Source organism: Argentina anserina, chromosome 6, assembly GCF_933775445.1.
Source record: "Argentina anserina chromosome 6, drPotAnse1.1, whole genome shotgun sequence".
NCBI lineage: Eukaryota > Viridiplantae > Streptophyta > Magnoliopsida > Rosales > Rosaceae > Argentina > Argentina anserina.
The window spans coordinates 35975668-35999186 of NC_065877.1; the positions used below are offsets into that span (position 1 = coordinate 35975668).

At 38.6% G+C, this 23519-nt stretch overlaps 4 protein-coding genes across 6 annotated transcripts; 3 read left to right on the top strand and 1 right to left on the bottom strand.

The window, feature by feature from the left end:
• Positions 1-13: 13 nt before the first annotated feature.
• Positions 14-3055, top strand: LOC126798182 (uncharacterized). 3 transcript variants are annotated; one of them, XM_050525057.1, is made up of 9 exons: positions 14-123; positions 592-927; positions 1255-1288; positions 1446-1643; positions 1826-1915; positions 2189-2254; positions 2348-2439; positions 2522-2569; positions 2918-3055. In XM_050525057.1, exons 2-9 carry the CDS (start codon positions 593-595, stop codon positions 3027-3029), a joined length of 975 nt encoding a protein of 324 aa, XP_050381014.1. In that variant the 5' UTR covers positions 14-123; position 592; the 3' UTR covers positions 3030-3055. The 3 variants fall into 3 exon arrangements, with proteins under 3 accessions (XP_050381014.1, XP_050381015.1, XP_050381016.1); XM_050525058.1 differs by having other exon boundaries at positions 42-123; positions 589-927; XM_050525059.1 differs by having other exon boundaries at positions 46-112.
• Positions 2956-4711, bottom strand: LOC126798183 (glutaredoxin-C2-like). Its single transcript, XM_050525060.1, is given in 3 exon segments — positions 2956-3918; positions 4339-4427; positions 4518-4711. Coding segments are annotated over 3 exon segments (249 nt in total). The 5' UTR covers positions 4574-4711; the 3' UTR covers positions 2956-3814.
• A 951-nt stretch (positions 4712-5662) lies between these two features.
• Positions 5663-9772, top strand: LOC126796644 (isocitrate dehydrogenase [NADP]). The gene is made up of 15 exons (XM_050523371.1): positions 5663-5928; positions 6116-6159; positions 6262-6371; positions 6454-6491; positions 6679-6756; positions 6973-7026; positions 7104-7205; positions 7300-7388; positions 7490-7593; positions 8077-8145; positions 8234-8349; positions 8789-8823; positions 8895-9037; positions 9246-9368; positions 9579-9772. The coding sequence occupies exons 1-15, from the start codon at positions 5691-5693 to the stop codon at positions 9670-9672; spliced, it is 1437 nt and encodes a 478-aa protein (XP_050379328.1). The 5' UTR covers positions 5663-5690; the 3' UTR covers positions 9673-9772.
• A 5491-nt stretch (positions 9773-15263) lies between these two features.
• On the top strand, positions 15264-23147 carry LOC126800850 (polyribonucleotide nucleotidyltransferase 2, mitochondrial). The gene is made up of 16 exons (XM_050528269.1): positions 15264-15636; positions 16167-16322; positions 16417-16587; positions 16696-16821; positions 16908-17069; positions 17192-17311; positions 17434-17571; positions 17668-17830; positions 18473-18598; positions 18782-18912; positions 19173-19392; positions 19744-19827; positions 20257-20336; positions 20797-20940; positions 21078-22001; positions 22635-23147. Exons 1-16 carry the CDS (start codon positions 15295-15297, stop codon positions 22776-22778), a joined length of 3231 nt encoding a protein of 1076 aa, XP_050384226.1. The 5' UTR covers positions 15264-15294; the 3' UTR covers positions 22779-23147.
• The last annotated feature ends 372 nt before the right edge of the window (positions 23148-23519 follow it).

The window sequence follows — 23519 nt, forward strand, 5'->3', positions numbered from 1 at the left end:
TGTAAAGTGATTTGTAGAAAGCTCGGTATGAGGTTCCGGAATTCCGATGAAGCTTAGAAGAAGATAGGGTGGAGGAGCTCAGGAATTAACTGACATAGGAATTTTAACTGGGGTAATTTTCAGGTACACACTGCTACCCACCTCAATAGTGTTACTGTTTCATTATCTGAAGCTTAATGTTCATAGTTGAACTTGAACTACGGTTTGGTTTTGATTCTATCTTTGTTCCATGCCAATACAGAATCTTTTTTTTTAATGCAAAATCATTCTCAGGGTATTGTTGTTTTTGTGTTTTCTGGTAATGCAGTGATCTTATAATTTGTGGTTAGAGGTGTGTAATGACTAATGAGTATCATTGCAAATTTGACAAGCCGCTACTGAAGAATTTAAGAAAGAAAGCTAGAATTAGGGAGCTAGGTGATGTCAATACATTAGATTTGGGCATTTTGAGTGGAATAACTGTGCGAAGTATGCAGCTCAGGCATTCTCAAGAAATTGGATGTTAGGAATTGAATCTTTTTTTTCGTATAATTGTTTGTAATTGATATAGGTAGATGATAGAGTAACTGGAAATATTGATTTGTATAGCAGGATGGAGCTGGCGACTACCGCTGATACCACTGCCCTGAGCTATTGGTTGAACTGGAGATTCTTGTTGTGTGCAATTTGGGTTTTCACGCCTATGGTGGTAGCGGTGCTGCTGCTATTTAAGTATGAAGATTTGGATTATTGGAAATTCCGCCGAGGAGGAACTCAGGAGGACATAAAGAAGGAATTCTGTGGTGATGAAGGATGGAGACCATGCCTGAAAGTAATTCACCCCTTATGGTTGATGGCTTACCGAGTGACTGCATTCTTTTTGCTTTTGGCAATACTGATTGCCAAGGTTTTTGTCAGTGGTGGTGCCATATATTACTACTATACTCAGTAAGACCTGTCTTAGCTCATCTGGCACCATTCAAATCTAGAGTTTTTTTTACACATTGGGTTAAACATGAAAACTGAACCTGGATTCCATTTTAATTCTTGTCTAACTTTGAGCAGCGGACACTATTTTCAATTTGTTACGAGGTTCATCTGTTCAGTCAGAATATCTAATCTATGACTATAGTGAAGGGTTTATAGATGGATTTTCTTGTTAGGCATTTCTTGTATTTCATCAAAACTAGCTAGTGATTAAGTTTACTCTTCGCATATTATATATCTGATCATACTTCCAACTTCAGGTCCTAACGTTTTCTGGATTCTGGACAGGTGGACGTTTACCTTACTTACCATTTATTTTGGGGTACGCGTTCTTATCTTCGTCTACTTTAGATCTTTGTGATCTAGTATTTGATTATTTAGATGCTACCACCAGCAGACTATACAAAAGCCTTTGTAAAGCCCAGTATTTGACTTTCCCAGTTGAACTTTGTTCTCAAATTTCGGTGTGCTCTTTGTAGTTTGGATCTCTTCTATCCATTTATGGTAGTTTCTGGTGTTACAAAACAAGAGCAATGGGTTTAGGTGTTCAACATGTAAGGTCAGATGCAGAGAATGGAACATACGTGCTCCTTCAACATGAGGAGAACAACCAAGAGGAAAACTATATTCTCCCAGTAGCAGTCAAATGCAGTTATGTCTTTCAAGCTATATTCCAGGTTTTGCATTAACTCTGATGCTAGTAAGTTCATTCTAGTTCTCTTCTTGGCTCTTGCAAGAATTCTCTTGGGTATGAGCCAGAGAAGCTATTGTGCATGTTACTATACTCTCATTGGTCATGTTGTTGCATCCGTCAATTCTAACTCCATCTTTCCATTCGATTTTGATGTATTATATTCAGACGAATGCTGGAGCAGTGATGCTTACTGATTGCATTTACTGGCTCGTAATCTTTCCATTTCTCAACATCAAAGACTACAAAATGAGTGCGGTATGTACTACGATACTCAATGCATCCTCTATCCCCCTACGCTTGATTGTTCTTCTTGCCTTAGGCACAAACAGATGTGTGCCTCAATTGGGTATTGTAAGATCAGTCATTTGATGGCCAAGTGTAACTTGATTATGTCAAACCTTACTACATATTATACCAGAGAACACGTAATGATTTAAAAATTTGGATAGTTTTCACTTTTCAGCAATGTCTTCGTTTTCTATCTAGCTTATGCTTTATATTTTCTGTTGAGGTTCCTTTTTGTGTCAGTTGACGGTGAGTATGCACTCAGTCAATGCTGTTTTACTCCTTGGGGACGCAATGTTAAATTGCTTGGTAATTTCTCTGAGACATACTTCTCTAACCTTGAAATAAGAGTGGTTTATATAGGCTTGTCACATGGTTAACTTTTCCAACTTACACTTTCAGCAAGTCCCCTTCGTTCGGATGTCTTTGGTTGTTTTATGGACTGGTGCTTTCGTCACTTTCCAGTGGATCATTCATGCTTGCATATCAATATGGTGATGTTGGTTATATTTTTTTATATCTCAGAACATACTTATTCTATCAAACAAGAGAAGTTGAAAGTTCTCTTTGTTGTAGGTGGCCGTACCCATTTCTCGACTTGTCATCACCATATGCCCCAGTTTGGTATGTTTTCTCAACTCACTTTGAGACCTCCCCTCATTGTTGGTATATCAGATTTATAGTAAAATGCCATTCTTTTACTGAAGAATCTGCCGCATGATCCTTCTATTTGAAATTGGTCTGGTGGGAGAAAACTTATTAAGGGTCAAAATGACCTGAAGATAAATTCCTGCAAGCTTGAGGAATGATGGATTTTATAAGGAGTTATAAGTTGGTAATCACCTGAAGATATTAGTTTATCCCTGTAATTGTGAATGAAATGCCTTTTATTCCCATCAGGTCTTTAGGACATACATGTTTAGCAGCATTTTGTATATCTGATACGTTTCATTTTGTGGTACTGAATTGCAGGTACTTAATGGTGGGATTGATGCATATCCCATGCTACGCTTTCTTCACACTAATTGTCGGGTTAAAACGTCACCTATTGTCAAAATGGTTTCCTCACTCATGTCAATGTTAAGGAAGCTATGGAATGCTTGGTGCTACTACCATCGGTAGTATTCCAAAAGGCATCAGGTGTTTCCTGTTACAAGCGGAGAGGTATTATCTAATCAGCCATTCAAGCTTCTCCTCTCCTATATGATACAGCGAAGGCAAAGCTCAGATGTATCGTTCCTGTGCTAACCAACATTTCTGATTGAATGGAAATTGAAGTGATCGATCATAAGAGAAGGAAAAGAAGAAAACGAGCCTAAACAGATTATACTCATTTCTCTGTTTGTAACCAATATTCTGATCTTTATAACATGAAATTGTTCATGTATATCAAGCATCAAACTCATGATTGGTATATCCTGATAATAACATGAATGTTCTCAAGCATCAAGCTCATGATTCAATCTATGATCCTGTACAGTGAACTGGCCATCAGTTTCATTAATATTCGTTTCTATTTCAAGTTTCTAACGAATATGATTACAGTAATTTAGACGAGACTCAGAGACAGTGAACCAGATTGTCGAAACTGAGGTATGGAATGGCTAACGAATTCCCCTCTCAATAGGATTCATCCATTCCAAACGGCAAAATACAAAAAATATCTGTACGTCGCAAAAAAAAAAACTACTGCAGAAATTCTTTGTTCACAAACTGAATCGAAATTATCAAATCCAAGATTAAAATATACAATTCAAGTTTTATATGCATCTAAGTTCTGGAAAACGGAACGGTGCACAGATCAAGCAGAAGCACATAAACGAAACTATTCTACTTTACTCCAAAGTTCAGACTCCTTTTAAGTAGCTGTCAATGAACACATCCACCAATTTGGTTTCCGCCAATGAACACATTCGGCACGGTCCGCTGTCCTGTCAGCTCAGCCAGTGCTCATTGTAGCTGACTTCCATCACCTTCAAATCAAAAATCCCCCAGCAAACATCAGTCACTTTTAACCCCTCTACCCTCAAACAAAGGTAACAATCAAAACCTCATTCATCATATCAGGTACTCCATAACTGTCCAAACAGATTTTTAATCACCACATTTAGTAAAATTTCTTAATAAACCTAAAAGGTCAAACAACTCCAATTGCCTTTTACTAAAAACCTCAAATGCTACTCACAGAGATATTATATTTAGACTAAAATTGAATTCCAAATATTCAAACACTGTAACTAAACTCAATAATTAAAAAACATAATAACTTTGAAACCACAACCAAACTTAGCCAATCAAAACCCCATTAGAGATTTAAAGCAAGCAATCAATCAGATTAGATTATTTAGGCTCTCATCAAAATTTGAAACATAGAGACAGATAGAGGTACTGACTCTCTTGGTCCAATTCAACGGCCTTGAAATTGGCACCCAATTGAGAGAAGAGCTTCTTCACAGTCACGCAGTAAGGACAATACGACTTGCTGCAACCAAATTCCACACATCCATCACCATCTTTCACATCAAATCAAAATTGATTAGGAGCAGAAATAACAGCGGTTAAAAAAAACTACCTGAAGACGACGACCGTGTTGGACGAGACGAGGTCCTTGGCCTTGGGCAATGCCATAACGACGACGTTTTGGCGTTTCGCTCAACCCTAAATTCCAAATTGGCTCTTCAAATGAAAATCGTGGTGTCGAAGAAGAAGGCTTCTGGAGGGTTATATAGGTGCGGGTGGTGAATACGCGCCACGTGGCGGGTTCGACGTAATGGGTTTCGTTTACCACAAATGAGGTATTCGCTTGACGTGGATGAGGAGTAATAGGAACGTCGTCTAACACTCTCCGGTGGCTATGCAGCCGTGCCGTCGTGTGCCATGACGTTTTTATTTTTTTGAGGGGGCGTCGTGTGCCATGACGTGAGTGTACTAATATGCAATAATACATACATTACGACTCACATATGGCATGAGCCACACCATCCTACATAAATTTATAAATGAGATAAAAAGAAAGAAAGTAGAACTCGTTGTTATCGTCAACCATAATATGATATTGTTACTGTGATCAGGGCGTCCCGGTGCAATACCGGGTTAGAAACATTTCACATGAGTCCCTGTAAAGATTAATCTCATGCCGAAGATATTACTTTCGGCTGTGGGGAAATCATACAGCTCTGATTGTGGACTACCTTCCGTTCGCACACGTGAGTGCGCATGTGCATGAGGGTCTCGAAATGGACATGTCTTTGCTGTGAATAAAAAAATATATTACTAGTTGTATTAAGATCCATATGCAGACGGTAACAAAAAGAGAATCACAATTTTCAACTAATTTTAATCACACCAAAACATCTCATCTTTACTTTATTAATAATCAGATTTTTAATAAGAATCGGTTATTCACTAATTAATATACAACTAATCATCTTGCTGCACCTTGAAGAATTTGTAGAACACTAATAGCGCACTAATATTCTTAAGAATCACACGGTATGAAATACTGTTGCTTAAAGTGAATTCCGATCACCGTCTCAAATATTCCGACGTAACTTGCTTCCCTCTCAAGTTTTACGCATGCCACGCCATCCCCGTTACATCTCAGACCATATGCCAAGTGGCGCATCTGTGTTTGAAAATACCAAAGTACCCCTCCAGCCGATAAACCCCTAAACCTCATTTTTTTTGACGTCAAAATTTCCAGAGCTCCACCGAAAACCCGCCACCGGATCTCGGAAAAAGTTGAATGCTCAAAGCGAGACTCCAACTCAGCGCCATGTCGCGCGCCGCCGTGATATCTTCTTCTATAGCCCCTAGAAACCTTAGCTTCTCCTTCACTTCCACTCCCAGCCTCTTCAATTATGGAGTCGCCAATCGCGTCTCCTTCGCCGCAACCGCTAACCGCACTTCGCTCCGGTGCTACGCCGCTGCTCCCGCCGGCTTCGAGAGAGTCAAGGTTCAGAATCCGATCGTCGAAATGGACGGTCAGTGATCAAAATCACACTTCAACAGTTCAACTTTATTTGTGTAGGTTTCTATTTAGTGCTCTAACTTGAAATGAGGAATTTGAAGGCTTTAGATGATGGAAGTAGTGTATGACTATGACTTTTCGCAGTTTTCGGTTTTCGAGAGCTAATTGGAGCTGTTGTTATTGTGTGATCTTTTGTTCAGGTGATGAAATGACTAGGATCATATGGACTGCAATCAAGGAAAAAGTAAGAGGATTGATTCTTTTTCGTTGCGAATTTCATTTTCGCTATGGCTTGTTGTGGAATTTTGGTTTGGTTTGATGAGGAATTTGTGTGTTGTTATTGCAGCTTATTTTCCCCTATGTGGATTTGGACATAAAGTATTATGATTTAGGGATTTTGAACCGTGATGCTACTGATGACAAAGTTACCGTAGAGAGTGCCGAAGCCACTCTTAAGTAAGTGGTTTGAATCATATTTGAATTGTCTGTAATTCTTTTTTTTTTTGGTTGTTTTATTGATTTCTTTTATTGGCTGCAGGTACAATGTTGCTGTGAAATGTGCAACAATAACTCCTGGTGAGTTGTTGTCTGTGTTGTTTTTGGTTTCACTTACCATGAGGAACTTAGACCATGCCATAGGGACAGTGTGGCTGTCTTTAACGTGTTTATGTACTAATAAAGCAAATGGAGACTGTTCTTATTTTTGTCTTATGGAAGATAAGAATTTTTGTGTCTAACTTTTCATGTTCATGATACATTGTAGATGAGACCAGAGTGAAGGAGTTTGGATTGAAATCGATGTGGAGGAGTCCCAATGGCACAATCAGAAACATTCTAAATGGTATGTATCTGTCTCATCTGATATAGTAAACAATTAGAATGCTTTGGAAATTGTTCATTTTATCTTTAACCATGCTGATTTTTTAGCTACTATGATATTCCCCTCATGGTTAGAAAGTTGCAAACTTTTTGTCAGATGCCCTGATGTTAACTTTGTAGTGCTTGCTGATTGTGGCTATATATGTTTATTGTTAAAGGGTATGACTTGTTTTTGTAGGTACCGTCTTTCGTGAACCGATTCTATGCAGAAACATTCCTAGAATAGTTCATGGTAAGGTTTGGACTTCTTTCATATATTGAACATAGGTAAGTACTGTGGAAGCTGCTGAATGCTTGTTGAATTCACAGGTTGGAAGAAACCCATATGTATTGGTAGGCATGCTTTTGGTGATCAGTATCGAGCCACTGATACAGTTATTAAGGGGCCAGGAAAGCTGAAAATGGTATTTGGTAAGTAGATTAAAAAAACAAAATTGCTCGTGTGGTTGAGACTCATGGAATTTACTATAACTTTTGCTTCACGTCTCTCTCTTCTTTTTGTCAGTCCCAGAAGGAGGAGACGCTCCTACGGAGCTGGATGTTTATGATTTCAAAGGTCCCGGTGTGGCCCTCGCTATGTATAACGTTGATGAGGTATATCTTGTCTCTGTTTGGCATACTTGCCAGAAATTTTCGGTAAATTGGGCCTAATATGTTGATCAAATTTTTCTAACAATCTTTTGTGTTCTCATCAGTCTATTCGAGCTTTTGCTGACTCTTCTATGTCCATGGCATTTTCCAAGAAGTGGCCGCTATACTTGAGCACCAAAAACACAATTCTTAAGAAATATGATGGCAGGTAAAAATATAATCTTTGTTTCCAGTACATAACTTAATTTATTTTTGGTAAACATCTTCGGTGGTATAGGCTAAACCTGTTTATTCTTCATACAATGTGCATATCAACAAACTTACATTTAGAGTTTTCTTTAACATGGAGTCATGGACATACTACAATTTTGTCTTATAGCTAGTGAAAATGATTAAAGGCGTGAAAAAATGCATTTTTTTTATCAAGTTCTAATTTCACGTTTCTATCACATTGGGTTTTCTGTCTTAATGAAAGTAGCAAAAAGGTTTGGTTTCCTCTTTCAAGTTTCAAGACATGTGACTGAATTGTATGTTTGGCCCAATTGTTAACAAACAATAAGGAATTAATTGGATATTAAATTTTTTGGGGCTGGACCACAGGACCAAAAGTATAGAATTAGCTGTTGTTCTCTTTTTTTCTCTTCTATTTCGTAAGAATTTGTTCAAATATTGATTTCTAAAGCTGACACAGGTTTAAGGACATATTTGAGGAGGTTTATGTGGAGAAGTGGAAGCAGAAGTTTGAAGAAAACTCTATTTGGTTTGTATCTTCAGTTGTGATTTAGGTATTCATATGAATGGTTCCCGGTATACTTTGAAATAATTAAGCTAAGATTCTTTGGGCTTAGGTATGAGCATCGGCTAATAGATGACATGGTGGCTTATGCACTCAAAACTGAGGGTGGATATGTTTGGGCTTGCAAAAACTATGATGGAGACGTCCAGAGTGATTTGCTTGCTCAAGGTGCTGTTGGAAATATTGCCTGAGATTGTTTTGTTTCTGATTACTGCTACTTGTATATTACTGTCTCCATCTGATATGTGCATGTGGTGTGTGGGTTGTGTGTGCGTGCGCATGTGATGGCATAATCAAGCAGATTTTCGTGTTTTATATTAGATGATTTTCCTACTATCATCAGTACAGCAGATGACTAGTATCAGATTCATTGCTAACTTTCTTGTAAAAAAAAGATGTATAACTGTCTTAAAACAACAAGAAAAAAAGAAGTATAACTCATCTCAGGTATTCTGTGAGTTGGGAGGTGGTTGAACTTGAATCCCGTTTTGATGAGTTAACCTGTGCTTCCAACTTCTATCTACGAGTGGAATACCTCTTTTTGTTTCAACTCTCATGTCTGTTTTTCTTTATTCTTTTTTCTTTTTGCCCCTTTTTCTTTTCGCAGGATTTGGATCTTTGGGCCTCATGACATCTGTGCTGGTACGTATCAAATGTTAACATGATCAGATTATCCATTTCTATGTCTTCCATTCTAACGAGATTTAGTGCAGTTATCGTCAGATGGGAAAACAATAGAAGCTGAAGCAGCTCATGGGACAGTAACTCGTCATTTTCGGTTGCAGGAGAAGGGACAAGAAACCAGTACAAACAGTATTGCTTCAATATTTGCATGGACAAGAGGCCTAGAGCATAGGTATTGTCTGCAAACCAAAATTTGGGGGGTGCATCTTTATATACTATGTTTCATTTTTGTTGATGAACTGCTACAACATGCTTCACGTACAGTGGCAGTCTGCCTCTCGCTAGAACTTTTTTATCATGGTTTACCTATCATCTAAAAAACTATGGCATGCATCTTTTCTCTGGGTACCAGATAAGCTGATGGATTTTATTGGTTTCAGGGCCAAATTAGATAAAAATGACAGGTTGCTAGATTTTGTTCGAAAGTTGGAGGCTGCATGCATTGAGACTGTGGAGGCAGGAAACATGACCAAGGATCTTGCCCTATTGATCCATGGCCCCAAGTAAGTAAAATCTGTTTGAATGGGTCATTTACACTTATGCTTAGTTGGGGCTTGTCCGTACTGTCTTTTGTTCCTTGACTTTCCTCTAAACTGTTTCGTACACATCTGTCAATTAGTTTTCCTTCTCTGTGTTCGACTATCAGTAGTGACTAGATTAGCCTAGAGGAATGGTTTTTGGTTGTCTGAACTGACAACTTTCTTTCCATGCAGGGTATCAAGGGAGTTCTATTTGAACACAGGAGAGTTTATTGACACAGTGGCTAAGAATGTTGAGCAAAAGCTTCGGGAACCTACTCTGGTCTAATTAGATGCCTCTTTATATGAGTATAAACGTAAGAACCTTTAAGTATCAAATAAATTTTTGAATCCTTTGATAAATGAAGCCATTGCCGAGGTTAATTACAGCTTTCTTTGTGCCAATTAGGCCATTAGGGAGTATTAGCTATGTGATCTTAACCCCTTCTCTTCTTTCTGGTTATGTTGGAAAGAGGGAAACCTCACTTATTTTAGTCGTATTAACTTATTCAATCGCTTCGTAGTATCTCTTGGTGCAAGCTTGAGTTTAGGCCGATGAAGGTTGATTTCATTACTTGCACCATTACCGTACCAAAGCTTCAACTTGAAAGTTAATGATCGGTTTTGAAAAATGGTAAAATGGTATGTTCATACATCACTGGGGGTTAGTCACTAGAACACCTCCTTTGACCTATTGATTCGGTTTTGGAAGTTAATTAAGCTGGATATAGGGTCACATTTCAGATTAGATGCTAATGTAAATTCCTAAATGGCTCATCAGTGGTACAAATTACAAGTGCAAAATGATCTCTCAGTTCAAACTTCGAGCACAGTTCTCTCTACACTAATCAGTAATCATACAAATCTTTCGGTACCCGTAATATTGCAATTTCTTTTTCTTCCTTTTTTTCTGTAAAAGACAAGACAATGGTGACGAGTCTGTTTACAGTTTTACAGTCGTACCAATTGGATTCTTGGTTGCTTTGATAACCCTATTGTCCTCCATATATAAATACTGGTAAAACCTGTGGATGTAAGAGAGCTGAGGGAGAAATAGAAAGACTATGAACTGGGCTAGCTGTAATATTCCACATTTTCCATTTATCGAGCCTGGGAAGCAACTCAAGCAAGACTACAAGCTCCCTTAAGCAAAATATGAGGTATAGTTACAAATCAGTTCTAGTTGCAATTCTTGTAGTCTATATGCTGCTGGAAGGGATGTTGCTACATGTCCATCTTGATTTGAAGATACATTCTTCAAAACCAAGCTCGTCAAAATCTGTTTTCTTCAAGGTGTGGAACTTCAACTACAACTACAGGGAGAGGAATGGTAGAAGCTTGAAGCACAGAAGATTTGGCAACCATGGCTTCAGAGCAAGGAACCATTATCATCTGACAAATGAAGAACAGAAGAGAAACACACCAAACGGCGCAAATCCACTTCACAACCGGTGAGCATGATTAGTCGAGACTAATCGAGCATTTCATTGATGTCCTCATGCCCATACTTCCTGAAACTTTATAGCTGGGCATTCAAGTACTACGTTCAAGCTTTGTGCAAATGTCAAGCTATATATGGATGAATTTGCCAGAACAACTCCCTTGAAATTGTTTCATTCAAGCTAGCTGTATCTCTTTTTATATATATTTTGAAGTAATCAATCCTGGTTCATCTTCTTCACGCTACACTTTATGTACAAGGACATGGTGTTTTTGTCTGTTTGATAACCTTTGTAATCGTAGTTCTTCTCTTCATATTAATACGGAAACTGGAAACAAGAACTTGATTCCTACTGTCAAGTGCTACTAATTACTTATTTTCAGTCTGAAGTGAAATAGATGTTCTGACTTAAAACGAAAAATTGATCCAACAAGTAAGCAAGTCATATATTTTACATCAAAACAAAGAATGATATTGTCCGAAAGAAGTAGAAAAAAAATACAGAATGATACAGAACCTGAAAACTGAAAAGTTGTCAAAAATGATGACCAAGATCTACGACATTTAAATGATCAAACACCAACACACGTAATATTTTGATCGTATTTGTAGGATTTTAGCCATATAAACATAAGAGACCACCCAATTGTTCTCCGATCGAGCCATCTTTCACTACTACTATTGAAAAAGGACCAAAGGAGAAAAACGAATATATATATTGATACTAACTTTAATCCATGGCAGTAACTTTTCGCTGGAGTAAAAATAATGTTATATTGCATAAAAAAAATCCCCACACTACTACTGGTGGCAGTGGCACTGTGCAAATCTGAAAAAGTTGGGAAAATTGCTAATGCCTGCAGGCAAAAAGAAAAGTTATAGCTAGCTCATTCAGGTTTCGAGTGACTTGTCACCTTGCTTCGAGAGGGCAATTCGATTAATGAAACCGAAGAAATAGACGTTAAGTAACAAAATGCGAATACGAAAAAAGCAGATGAATTTAAACAAACTCGGTCAAAACTCTCTTTTGTTTCACAGCTGGAGAAGATCTTCATCTGCTTTATCCCCAACTGTGGCCGGATATATAAAGAACAGTGACCCTACAACTAACCCTACAGAGATTGCAATAATACACAGATCATTAGGGTTTTCAGAGACGTCAGACATTCCCTTGGGCTCGTGAGTTAGAGAAAGGTTAAGTTCCAAGCTTCCAAGAAATTGAAGAAACCCAGAAAATCAGATCCCAGTTATCAATGGCGGGTTTTGAAGAGTCAGTGTAAGGGAATAGGGACAAGAGGACTCAGCTACAAAATGGGCTTTAGGGCAGAGGCCCCTGTGGTTGTGCATGTATGGATGGACCATGGTCTTAACTTCATGCATGGATAGAGACCGTCGCCTTTGTCAGTCTCTCGGCTCGAGCACAAATATCAGAATCGCTAGCATGTGTGTTCTTTTTCACTATATTTTGCATGGTCCTACAATGTAGCGACTATTCTCTTCTGCACTTGCAAAGAATACCAACGTGCAAGAGTACGTGCACGCAAAGCATGTAAAATACGTACAATGCCACAAGCTAGCGACTATTCTCTTCTGCACTTGCAATGAAAGGAAAAAACGAAAAAGATGACTTGAGTGGATAACATATCTTTCGATTTGCATAATTGTCAATATATATTGAAATAGGCCGGGTGTGCTAATAGAGATATTGAACGTGTGCTCTACATTTCCTATCGACAGTCATGTTCTAAGACCACAAACTTTGAGGGTACCAATCAGCCAATGTTCTAACACCGGTGCCAATCAGCCAATATTTTGCCCTAAAAGGTTTCAGGTATATGATCCTACAATAACTAAGAATAAACCTTAAAGATTATTATATGACCTAAGATTTGGTGTTGTCATGCAGCTATGCATAAAAGGACAAAAAATATAGAATTAGCGCGCTGTTATTTACTATTCTCGATCTCTCGTAAGGATTTGTTCAAAGAATATTGATTTCTAAAGCTGAGACAGGGTTAAGGACAGATTTTAGGAGGTTTATGTGGAGAAGTGGAATGATAAGTTTGAAGGAATTAAACTCGATTTGGTTTTATTTGAAGATTCATATTGTGAGTTATTGTATAATTATTCATCTAAATGTTTCCGCTGGCATAGTTTGATACAATTAATTCAAGATTCTTTGTGCAAATAGGTCTGAGCATCGGCTAATAGCTAGATATGTCAATATGTCATGGTGACTTAATTATGCACTCAATCGTGAGGGTGAATATGTTTGGGATTGCAAAAACTATGATGGAGACGTCCAGAGTGATTTGCTTGCTCATGGTGCTGTTGGAAACTTTGCCTGGAAGTGTTTTGTTTCGAATTACTGCTACTTGTATATCAGTATTGTCTCCATATGTGCATGCGGTGAAAATTGGATGGTCGAACACTCGAACATGAATGCTGGTTTAATGAGTTAAACTGTGTTTCCAACGATAGTTAGTAGAATTACTAGAATAGTTCTCTCTCTCTCTCTCTCTCTCTCTCTCTCTCTCTCTCTCTCTCGATCGAATCTCATGTCTGTTTTCTTTTCTTTTTTCCCCCTTAATTTGCAGGATCTGGCTCTTTGGGCCTCCTGACATCTGTGCTGGTACGTGTCAAACGTTAACACGATCGACTCTAACCACAATTAATTCATCAGCTATCCTCAGATGGGAAAACAATAGAAGCTGAAGCAGCTTGTTCATGGGACAGTACGTAACTTGCAGATCGGTTGGAGCAGAAGGTACAAGAAGGAAAACAAACAGTATTGCTTCAATATTTGCATGCATGGACACGAGGCCTAGAGCATATATACTGTGATAATTTACTGGCGATCGACGCTCTTGCGTGTCTGCATGCATTTGCTCGACTACGTACCAATATATTAATACTCTAGAGGTATTGATAGGTCCTGCCGAATGTGTCTTGCCAATGCCTTAGTAATTGTAAGCCCGTCCTAAAATTAGTATTCCCTTAATTGATCTTCAATCTGTCAAAGTTTGTAGATGTTTATTTCGACCAGAATTCCTCACGTTTTTTTTGTACGTATTGATAATTTCAATGAATTCATGTTGTCACCTTTTCATGTTTTATTGTGATTGGCTCCAATCAATTTTATTTGTTTCGTCAATAGGCACTTAAGGTGAATTGGTGTTTTATTCTCATTAGTTCATTGGGTTTTACTGTTTTAGTCACACCAAGTTCAGTAAGTTTTTGGTACAAGCTCATTCCTTCATAGTCCTTAGAGCTACGATAGAGGATACTGAAGTACTTGTAAACAATTAAGTGAACACTCCCATATCGCTTGTCCTAAGTTTTTACGTAAAACCATCTCGCTAGTACATTGAAGCAAAACGTATTTGGAGTATTGTAAAAAGGGTGCCTAACTCTCGATAACTATAGTTGCTTCTTTATATATACATGTGCATAATCTTTAACAATTGCCGAAAATCCTCATTTCAAATGCTCTCGAAAATTGCTGTGTAAAGCCTTAACATGTTGTCAACAAATTAGAGGCTTCCCTAGTTGTCTAGCTAGTCGTGTTAATTACTCGATCGGGTGTGCCTACTGGAGTTTAAGGAATATTTACTCTCGTTAATTTCAATTTAGAGGCTTCCCTTCACTTATTTAGTGATTGAAATCAGGTGGTAAACATTACTCTCGCGGTCCAAGTTTACGATAAACCCGATTTCAATGATCACTAAATAACTAGTCATCCATTGGGGCCAGAAGCTAGGCTGCACGGAATCGGGTATGGGTACAGGTACGTGGAAGCGAAACGTTTGGAAACGCAGAAACATGTTTTTCAAAATTGTTAGGAAGCGGGTTCGTTTTGGAAACGTTGAAAAAAATATATATAAATTATAAAATAAATAAATATAATAACAAATTTTTAGTTTAAGTAACTCAAAATCTCAAATAACTTGGTGTTCAACATTCGAAATAATACAAATATAATGAGAGATCTAGGTATCAACAAGAGAGAATGAGAATCGGCAACTCGGCGGGAGGTCAAAAATATGTCGAAATAAGTCATTTGACTCGACGAGAGTAGGTCTAACCCTTTATTAAAAAAAAACATAAGAAAACCTTTATTTTTTAGAAACTTGCGTTTCTAATTCGGAAACTCGCGTTTCCACCACATTTCCAAAATACATTTTTCTGAAAACACGTTTTCAGACGTTTCCGAGCATTTCCTAACGTTTCCAGAGTGGTTCCGCTTCAAAAGCGGGAAACGTGGGTGTATGCACGTTTCCGTGCTTCCTAGGCCAGAAGTAGTTTAACTTGAACCGCGTCACACCAAATTAAAACCCCTTAAACCCCAGAGGTGTTCTCCCTCTTATTTCTCAGTGCCCCTCTCTTCTTCTCTTAAACCCTAAACCTCTCTCTCTCTCTCTCTCTCTCTCTCTCTCTCTCTCTCTCTGAGTCTCATTGTCACCACCGCCCATGGCCGCCGTGGCCCACCGCGCCAACCCACTCTTCAGCCGCCTCCCTCATTTCCTCACATGGCGATCCCTCGGCTTCCGCACCATCTGCAGCGGCCGCATGGGCTTCTCCTCCCGCGCCCGACCCGAACCCGAACCCGAAACCCCTACTCTCCCCGGAACCAAGCTCCTCGAGACCTTCACCGAGCAATTCGAGATCGGATCACGCTTGATCACTCTGGAAACCGGAAAGATCGCCCGCTTCGCTAACGGCGCCGTCGTCTTGGGCGTCGACGAGACCCGAGTCCTCTCCACCGTCTGCTCCGCTAACGGTGGCGCCGTTAAAGACTTTCTACCCCTCACCGTATGTCCTCTAATTTTCAACCTTCACTTCTATGCAATTACTCTAATTCTTCAGTAAAGTTTGAGTTTTTAGGAGAGGGTTGTTTAAGTTTGGCGATTTTACTCATCACTGTATGTATTAATTCACCTTGCATGTTTATATTACTATAAAAATTGTTGAATTTGGGTTTAAAGTTTGAATTTTTAGTAGCTCAATGCTACAATGCTGTTATTCTTACTGAATTTTGCGGGGTTTGTACTCTTACTGTGGGTCTCTATTTACCTTATATCTTTGTATTACTCTAATTTATTTGATATTTGGGGCTTAAAGTTTGAGTTTTTAGTAGCTTAATGGTACAATGCTGTGGTTTAATTGGGGCTTTTACCCTTACTGTAGGTCTCTGAATTTAACTGTATATTTCTGTATTACTCTTGGGTAGTTTAGAGTAAAAGTTAGGTGAAAAGAATTGGATTTTGGTTTAAAGTTTGAGTTTTTAGGTACTCAATGTTTTGGTTCTTATTGGCAGTTGGTGTTTTTTATACTTGTTAAAGGTTGATTATCAAGAGAAGCAGTTTGCACAAGGTGTTATACCAAACACATTCATGAGGAGGGAGGGTGCGCCGAAAGAGCGTGAGCTCTTGTGTGGTCGTTTGATTGATCGGCCGATTCGTCCTTTGTTTCCTGCAGGATTTTTCCATGAGGTTCAGGTATGGTGTTACTGTTTTAGGCTTGTTTGATGGGGGATGTTTTGTTGAAATTTGATGTTGAATTGTTGTTACTGAATGTGGGATTAATTTGTAGGTTACAGCGAGTATTCTTTCTTCTGATGGGAAGCAAGATCCAGATGTACTGGCAGCTAATGCTGCGTCTGCTGCGCTTATGTTATCAGACATTCCATGGGCAGGCCCCATTGGAATGATTCGCATCGGGAGGATTGAGGGGAAATTTATTGTTAACCCAACTATGGACGAGGTGATGCTTAATGTTATTTCTTCCCTTGCAATCATCTGTTGCAGATATTATTTCTTACTTACATTTTTTTCAGCGTCTAATTCGATTTCTTATTTGGTAACAATTCAGCTCAGCTTAAGTGATCTCAACTTAGTGTATGCCTGTACAAGGGACAAAACATTAATGATTGATGTGCAAGCTAGGGAGATTTCAGAAAGAGATCTAGAAGCTGGGTTGAGATTGGCTCATCCTGAAGTAAGTGTTTGAGACCTGCAACTAGTTGTATATGATGTCTGTTTTCTACTGGAGTTTTATTAAGGAATTGTAAATTGATTATCCAGGCAGTTAAATATCTTGAACCTCAAATCAGACTGGCCGCTAAAGCTGGCAAGCATAAAAAGGAATATAAATTGTCACTGATGCCAGAGAGAACTTTGGAGAAAGTTGCTCAATTGGCAGAAGCTCCCATAGAAGAAGTTTTTACTGATCCTAAGTATGGAAAGGTGCATAACATAATTTTTTGGACACATTTATTTCAGAAATTTCTCTCCTTCTGCAAGCATGGCAGTTCCCTATTGAATCTAATCAGGAGTTTCGTATGTGTGTGAAATAATCTGACATCCAGTTTGAACGGGGAGAAGCGTTGGAGAATATTACGCAAGATGTGAGAAAAGCACTTGAAGAAGAGTGTGATGAAGAAAGCTTGAGACTCTTACCAAAAGCAGTAGACACAGTGAGGAAAAAGGTTAGCTGTGCCAAATGAACCTAAACTGAAGTTTACAATAATGACTTGGATATGTCTGATTTATCATAAAGTTTTTTCTGGTTCTGATTCTTTTGATTGTAAGTTATTTAATGATATATTAGGTTGTCCGTAAAAGAATAATAGCAGAAGGATCAAGGCTTGATGGGAGGAGACTGGATGAAGTTAGGCCTGTGTACTGTGAATCTGGTAATTTGCCTAGGCTGCATGGATCGTCACTTTTTTCTCGTGGAGACACACAGGTCAGTATACCGCACTTTGCTTTGTCTGAAACCCTGTTCCAACAATTGGTACATATTTGGCGTTACAACTAATAGTACATATTTGTCTGTTGACAGGTACTCTGTACCGTAACACTTGGGGCGCCTGGTGATGCACAACGCTTGGAATCTGTGGTTGGCCCCCCATCAAAGCGCTTCATGCTTCATTACAGTTTCCCCCCATTCTGTATAAATGAGGTCGGTAAACATGGTGGCTTGAACAGGCGTGAAGTTGGTCATGGTAATTCTTACTTACCTTTTTTAAAAGGAGCACTTACTTCCACCATTTAAGTACTCAATTGGATACCCCAACTGCATAGATACCTAGTTCCTCTGAATGAATGCCTTCACATATGTTTTTTCTAAAGCCTATTTTCAAAGGTAATAGTTGGACTGGTGTTGCATATATATTATTTACATAATTTAACGCGGTTTGCCTGGGGGCATGAGTCTGGGATGACGTTCCTTAAATTTTAAGCTTTTCACGGATGTGCGTGTGTGTGTGCGTCCTTAAATTTGTTTGATTGATATATTTCAAGGTACTATCTTGTTAATGTATAGTGTCACTTATCATAATTTGGAATCAGATGGCTGCAAAACTATATATGCATTTCATCCTTGATTTGGAACTATCTTTAGTTATTGAAGTATTGTATGAACTAGTAGCATTTAGACCTTGAGTGAAAAGGCATTTAAAATAACTCCATTTTTACAACCCATCTTCAAACTACGTAGGAAGTGAGCTTGTGTATATCGTTTTGTTTCTGATTAGATTCCAAGATTTCCATTTAGATGCTCAATAATACTGAGAAATTTGCACTGCATAGAGGGAGTAGAAATGTAGTTGCTAAACAAGGTAGTTTGGTGTGGTAATGATTTGTAGGAACTCTGGCGGAAAAAGCGCTGCTTGCTGTGTTACCTCCTGAAGATGAGTTTCCATACACTGTCCGTATCAATTCTGAAGTAATGTCTTCTGATGGCTCAACATCTATGGCCTCTGTCTGTGGAGGTACTCTTTTTGCTGCTACAGTATCTATTTCCAAACATTAGATGTATTATGTGGAATACATAATTACTACGACTTCTGATTCGTTTTATGTACATCCATGCCATGTCTTCTTATTTAATCTTCAGAATTCAGCATGATTAATTTTGTATACTACATAACATGCTAGTGATATCTTATCTATAGGCAGTATGGCTTTGATGGATGCTGGCATTCCGCTGCGCAAACATGTAGCTGGTGTCTCTGTAGGTCTTGTTAGTGAAGTTGATCAATCAACAGGCACAATACGGGAATACCGTATATTGACTGACATTCTGGTGAGAGCTTTTTGCAGGGCTTAATGTTGAGTGTGTTTCACTTGATGGCTTTTTGAAAAATGGTCTGTAGTTTCTGTTTCTTAAAATAAATAGAAGCTGAAAATCTGTTACTGCTATTTTGAACCTTCACTTGTCATGATCTTTGTAGATGCAACTGCAGCTTGTGGTTTCTATTTCAGAAATTCAAGAATTACACCTATAATTATGTTCAAACTTTTTATTTTTTGGTTGATTTACAAAGATATGAATGGAATTTTCAGGGTCTGGAAGATCATTTGGGGGACATGGACTTCAAAATTGTTGGCACAGAAGATGGAATCACAGCAATTCAGTTGGATATAAAACCTGCTGGCATTCCTTTAGATATTGTTTGTGAAAGCTTGGAGGCTGCACGTAAAGGTCGTATTCAAATTCTTGATCACATGGAGAGAGAGATCAGTGCACCGCGTACTCAAGATGATAGAAATTCTCCTCGATTAGGTTGGGTTCTAAACTTTGGTTATTTTGCTTTGTTCTTGTTTCATTTGTGGGGTGAAGTTTTTAGGAAATCTATTAATGTGGTTTTCCCAAGGGGATGACTTACCAAGAGTCCCTGTATAATCTATATCTGAAGGAGCATTACAGTCCTAGTAAAGGTGAAGGGAAGCAAATCCCAAGGGGGGCTGGAGGGTCCAGTTCACCCCTCATTTAGCAGGATTTTTTTCTCCAATCTTGCACTTACTGAACGTGGAAACAGAAATAATTTCCAATCTTGCCTCTAAGCCGTTGAAACCAACGAGGGCTTAAAAATATATGTTTTGTTAATTCTAAATGGTTATAATTGTTTTGCAGCCACCTTAAAGTATAGCAATGATTCACTTCGCCGCTTGCTTGGGCCTATGGGTGCTCTTAAAAGGAAAATAGAAGACGAAACAGGTAGAATCTTTGTTATATTTGATGTCTTAATAAGTTAATAGAGTCTAGTTCAAGCATGTGAATATTTGCAGAAATCACAACCTATTGAACCTTTTCAATTGGTAGTTATGTCCTTGATATTTGAATCTCTATTCAAGTTTGGTTGTGATATCTGTAGCATTAATTTGCTATATCAAGGTGATCTTTTGGACATTGTTGGTTTGGTTAATCTATGTGATGTTTCACTTCAAAAAAGTGATAACACGGATAGTCAGATACACATATTGTGTGTGTGTGTGTGTGTGTGTGTGTGTATATATCCATGCGAGGTTGAGAAGAGTACCTATTATCAGTAGACTGTCCTCCTTTGCTCTCTCTACTCTGGTGCTGAAACTATCGTGCAGTGCAATTACATTGATATGCATGCTCACACTGTATTGCCACCCTCAGGTACACGGATGTCTGTAAGTGATGGAATACTCACCATAGTTGCTAAGAACCAATCTTCAATGGACAAAGTAGTTGAAAAGGTATGGTCACTCAATTAGCTAATACAGGCTTACTGGTTGAAGTATTTTTCTTTTGTGGCTGGAATTCAATTGCATGCTCTAGAGGTCTGATTGATCCCCAAACCCCCCTAGCTCTTCTTTAAGAAATAGATGTGGACCTCTTTGTAGACCCTTACTACAGCCTTAAGGCAAGATTAATTGGTTTCGTGAGTAGTATAAAACTTACAGTATTGTTTGCCCAAGACTCCCCCAACAAAGAGGGAAGAGGCAAGATTACACTTTGAGATCATAAGCTTCCCATGATATATTCGACCTGAAAAAAGAAAAGAAAAGAGAACATTGAACTTATTCGTGCAACTTATTAAAATCGCAATTCTGTAGAACTATATAATTAGAGCAAGTAGGAAATAACCTCAGTGTTTTCTTTTATTTTCTTTTGGCTAGTTGTGAGGGCATATTGTAATATTGTACTGTACTTCAGGTTGATTTTATACTTGGACGTGAAATTGAAATTGGCGGGGTTTATAAAGGGACCGTGGCTTCAATCAAAGAGTATGGTGCATTTGTGGAGTTTAATGGTGGGCAAGCAGGCCTCTTACACATTTCTGAGTTGTCACATGAACCGGTATGTAGCAGACTGCTTTGCCTTACAGTACCTCATCATTTCTGTAAAGTAGATCAACTCTATGTACATAGACAAGGCATTTTCTTTCCAGTGTGATTTATTTTGTTCTAAATCTTATATGTCGTTTATGTTATCAGGTGTCACGAATTTCAGATGTAGTATCAGTTGGTCAGCAGCTCTCTTTGAGGTGCATAGGCCAGGATATACGCGGTAACATTAAGTTGTCCCTAAAAGCTACATTACCTCAACCACAATCTCAGGCAAATGATCTAGCTGTTAGTGTTCCATCTCTGAAACAAGCTCCTAGTGTTTGGGCTGCTGGTGGAGATGTGTCTAAGGGTGAAGAAAAGCATAGCCCTTTGTCTGAAGAATTGCCAGTGAGCAAATATGAAGTAAATGGTGTGAAATCATCTACTTCCTCGAGTTCACCAGTTCTAGTCAGAAGTGTTGAAGAGTGTGACGAGGAGGAAAGATCTACTGGTTTTCTTCAAAAATCTAAAACTACTGCAAAACCCATTGGTGGTCGGAAACCAGAGCACAAGACAGTTCAAACTACTCCGAAGACATCAAAATCTATCTCAAGAAAGAAAGGAGATAAAGATGATGTGTCTAAGGAGGAAGAAAAGCATAGCTCTTTTTCTGAAGAATTGCAAGTGAGCAAATATGAAGCAAATGGTATGAAATCATCTACTTGCTCGAGTTCACGAGTTCTAGTCAGAAGTGTTGAAGAGTGTGACGAGGAGGAAAGATCTACTGGTTTTATTCAAAAATCTAAACCTACTGCAAAACCCATTGGTGGTTGGAAACCAGAGCGCAAGACAGTTCAAACTACTCCGGAGACATCAAAATCAATCTCAAGAAAGAAAGGAGATAAATATGAGAAGGAACAAAATATTGCATCCCAAACCCACTCTAGTAATGATTTGAGTAACAAGGAAGAACTTGTAACTGCAAAAAGTCTTAAGCTAGGAACAAAGGTTACTGCCAAGGTTTATCAGGTGCGCACAGGTGGCCTGGTGCTTGATCTGGGTGGGGGACTTCGAGGAATGTATCGGTTCAAGGTATGTGTAATTCATTTTTTCTTTATGTCACATCTTACTGTCTTCATTTGATGATAATTAGACCCTTTGCATTGTTTATTCCCGTTTCCTGTATAGTAGTATTGTTAGCCTTTTTGAATATTGTCTTCCAGCACCATCAGTCTTTGTCTATTGTATTGTCTTCTGGTATGATCTACTGTCTGAGGCAACCTCCATCTCTGAAATCTCCTTATGTTACCTCAGCCAATGTCTTTTAAAACAAAATTAACTATTAAGCCCCACCTTTTTTGTTCTTTCAGTGAATTTTTGAGCTTTCCTTTAGAGTTTCAAGTCATATACTTGTATATCTCTCAGATTCTCAGTCCATATACAGGATTAACATCTTCCTTGTTCTTCCTTTTCAATGGATAATCTTCCACACCTTCCCTTGTAGAAAAACTAGCGCATCATATTGAAGCAGTAAAAAGTTGTAGTTTCTCAATCATCTTGCTTTCTCGCCTCAAATGGAGGATTGGGAGGCAGCAACATGCAACTACCTATGATAAGAAATCTTTTTCTTTAAAATGATTGGTGGGATGGGACCACGAACCGAACCAAAAGAATGCTAACCTTCTAAAAGAGATGTACTTACCAACCTTGTTATTTTCAATGCAGGCTAATGCTAAGGACTTTGATATCAATGATGAGTTACGAGTTGAGTGCGTTAGTTTCTCTAGCAAGGGGATTCCTGTAATGTCTTTGGTGGATGATGAATGGCATTGTATAAGCCATTCTGTTACCCTTCCAAGTGGAAGATGACTGCCAAGATAATTGCCTTGAAGAACTCTGATGGCAGTAGCCGGAGTGAATTCCGCTGAGTGCAGAAAGTTGAGCTTTTGAATGTTTCGTATAAGCCAGTTGGAAGTTTTCGGCATGATTGAGTACATATTGGGCATGGTAATTCCCAATCTGAGATCTTGAGATCAGGAGTAGCTGTGTGTTTTAACAGTCACACCACAATTTTCCGAAGTTGACATCAATCTCTCGGTTACTTCGGTGCCATTTTGACATGTTACCATTTTGTAAATTATGATCTCTACTTTTATTGATGTATAAATAGGGGTTAGATGCCTGCCTTTACCGTAAACTCTTAAGGCTATTTTGGGGTACAAATAAGGATACCAATGCTCTCCCTTCTCTTGCTACCGAGATGTCGTTGTAAAAGGGGACTCCAAGCTAACCATTGATGCAGAAAAGGAGTTTCCAATACCCCGTGCCCGTGGAGGGTGAAGAAGATAATCGATGATATGAAGGAGGATGTGTAGCAAAGAAAACAGAAGCCCAGCCAACCTGATTCTATGTTGCCTAACATAGACCATCCCTTGCCCTTGGTAAGCACTCTTTGAGTTGAATCGACATTAGTTACTGCCACCTCCTGCCACAAATTGGAACCTCATTGACAGGCTAAGCCAACCGAAACATAACGAATGATATAGCACACTAAGATGATACTAGCTAGCATGCACCCCCTTCTCTTCCTCTGGCCATTATCATGGGATT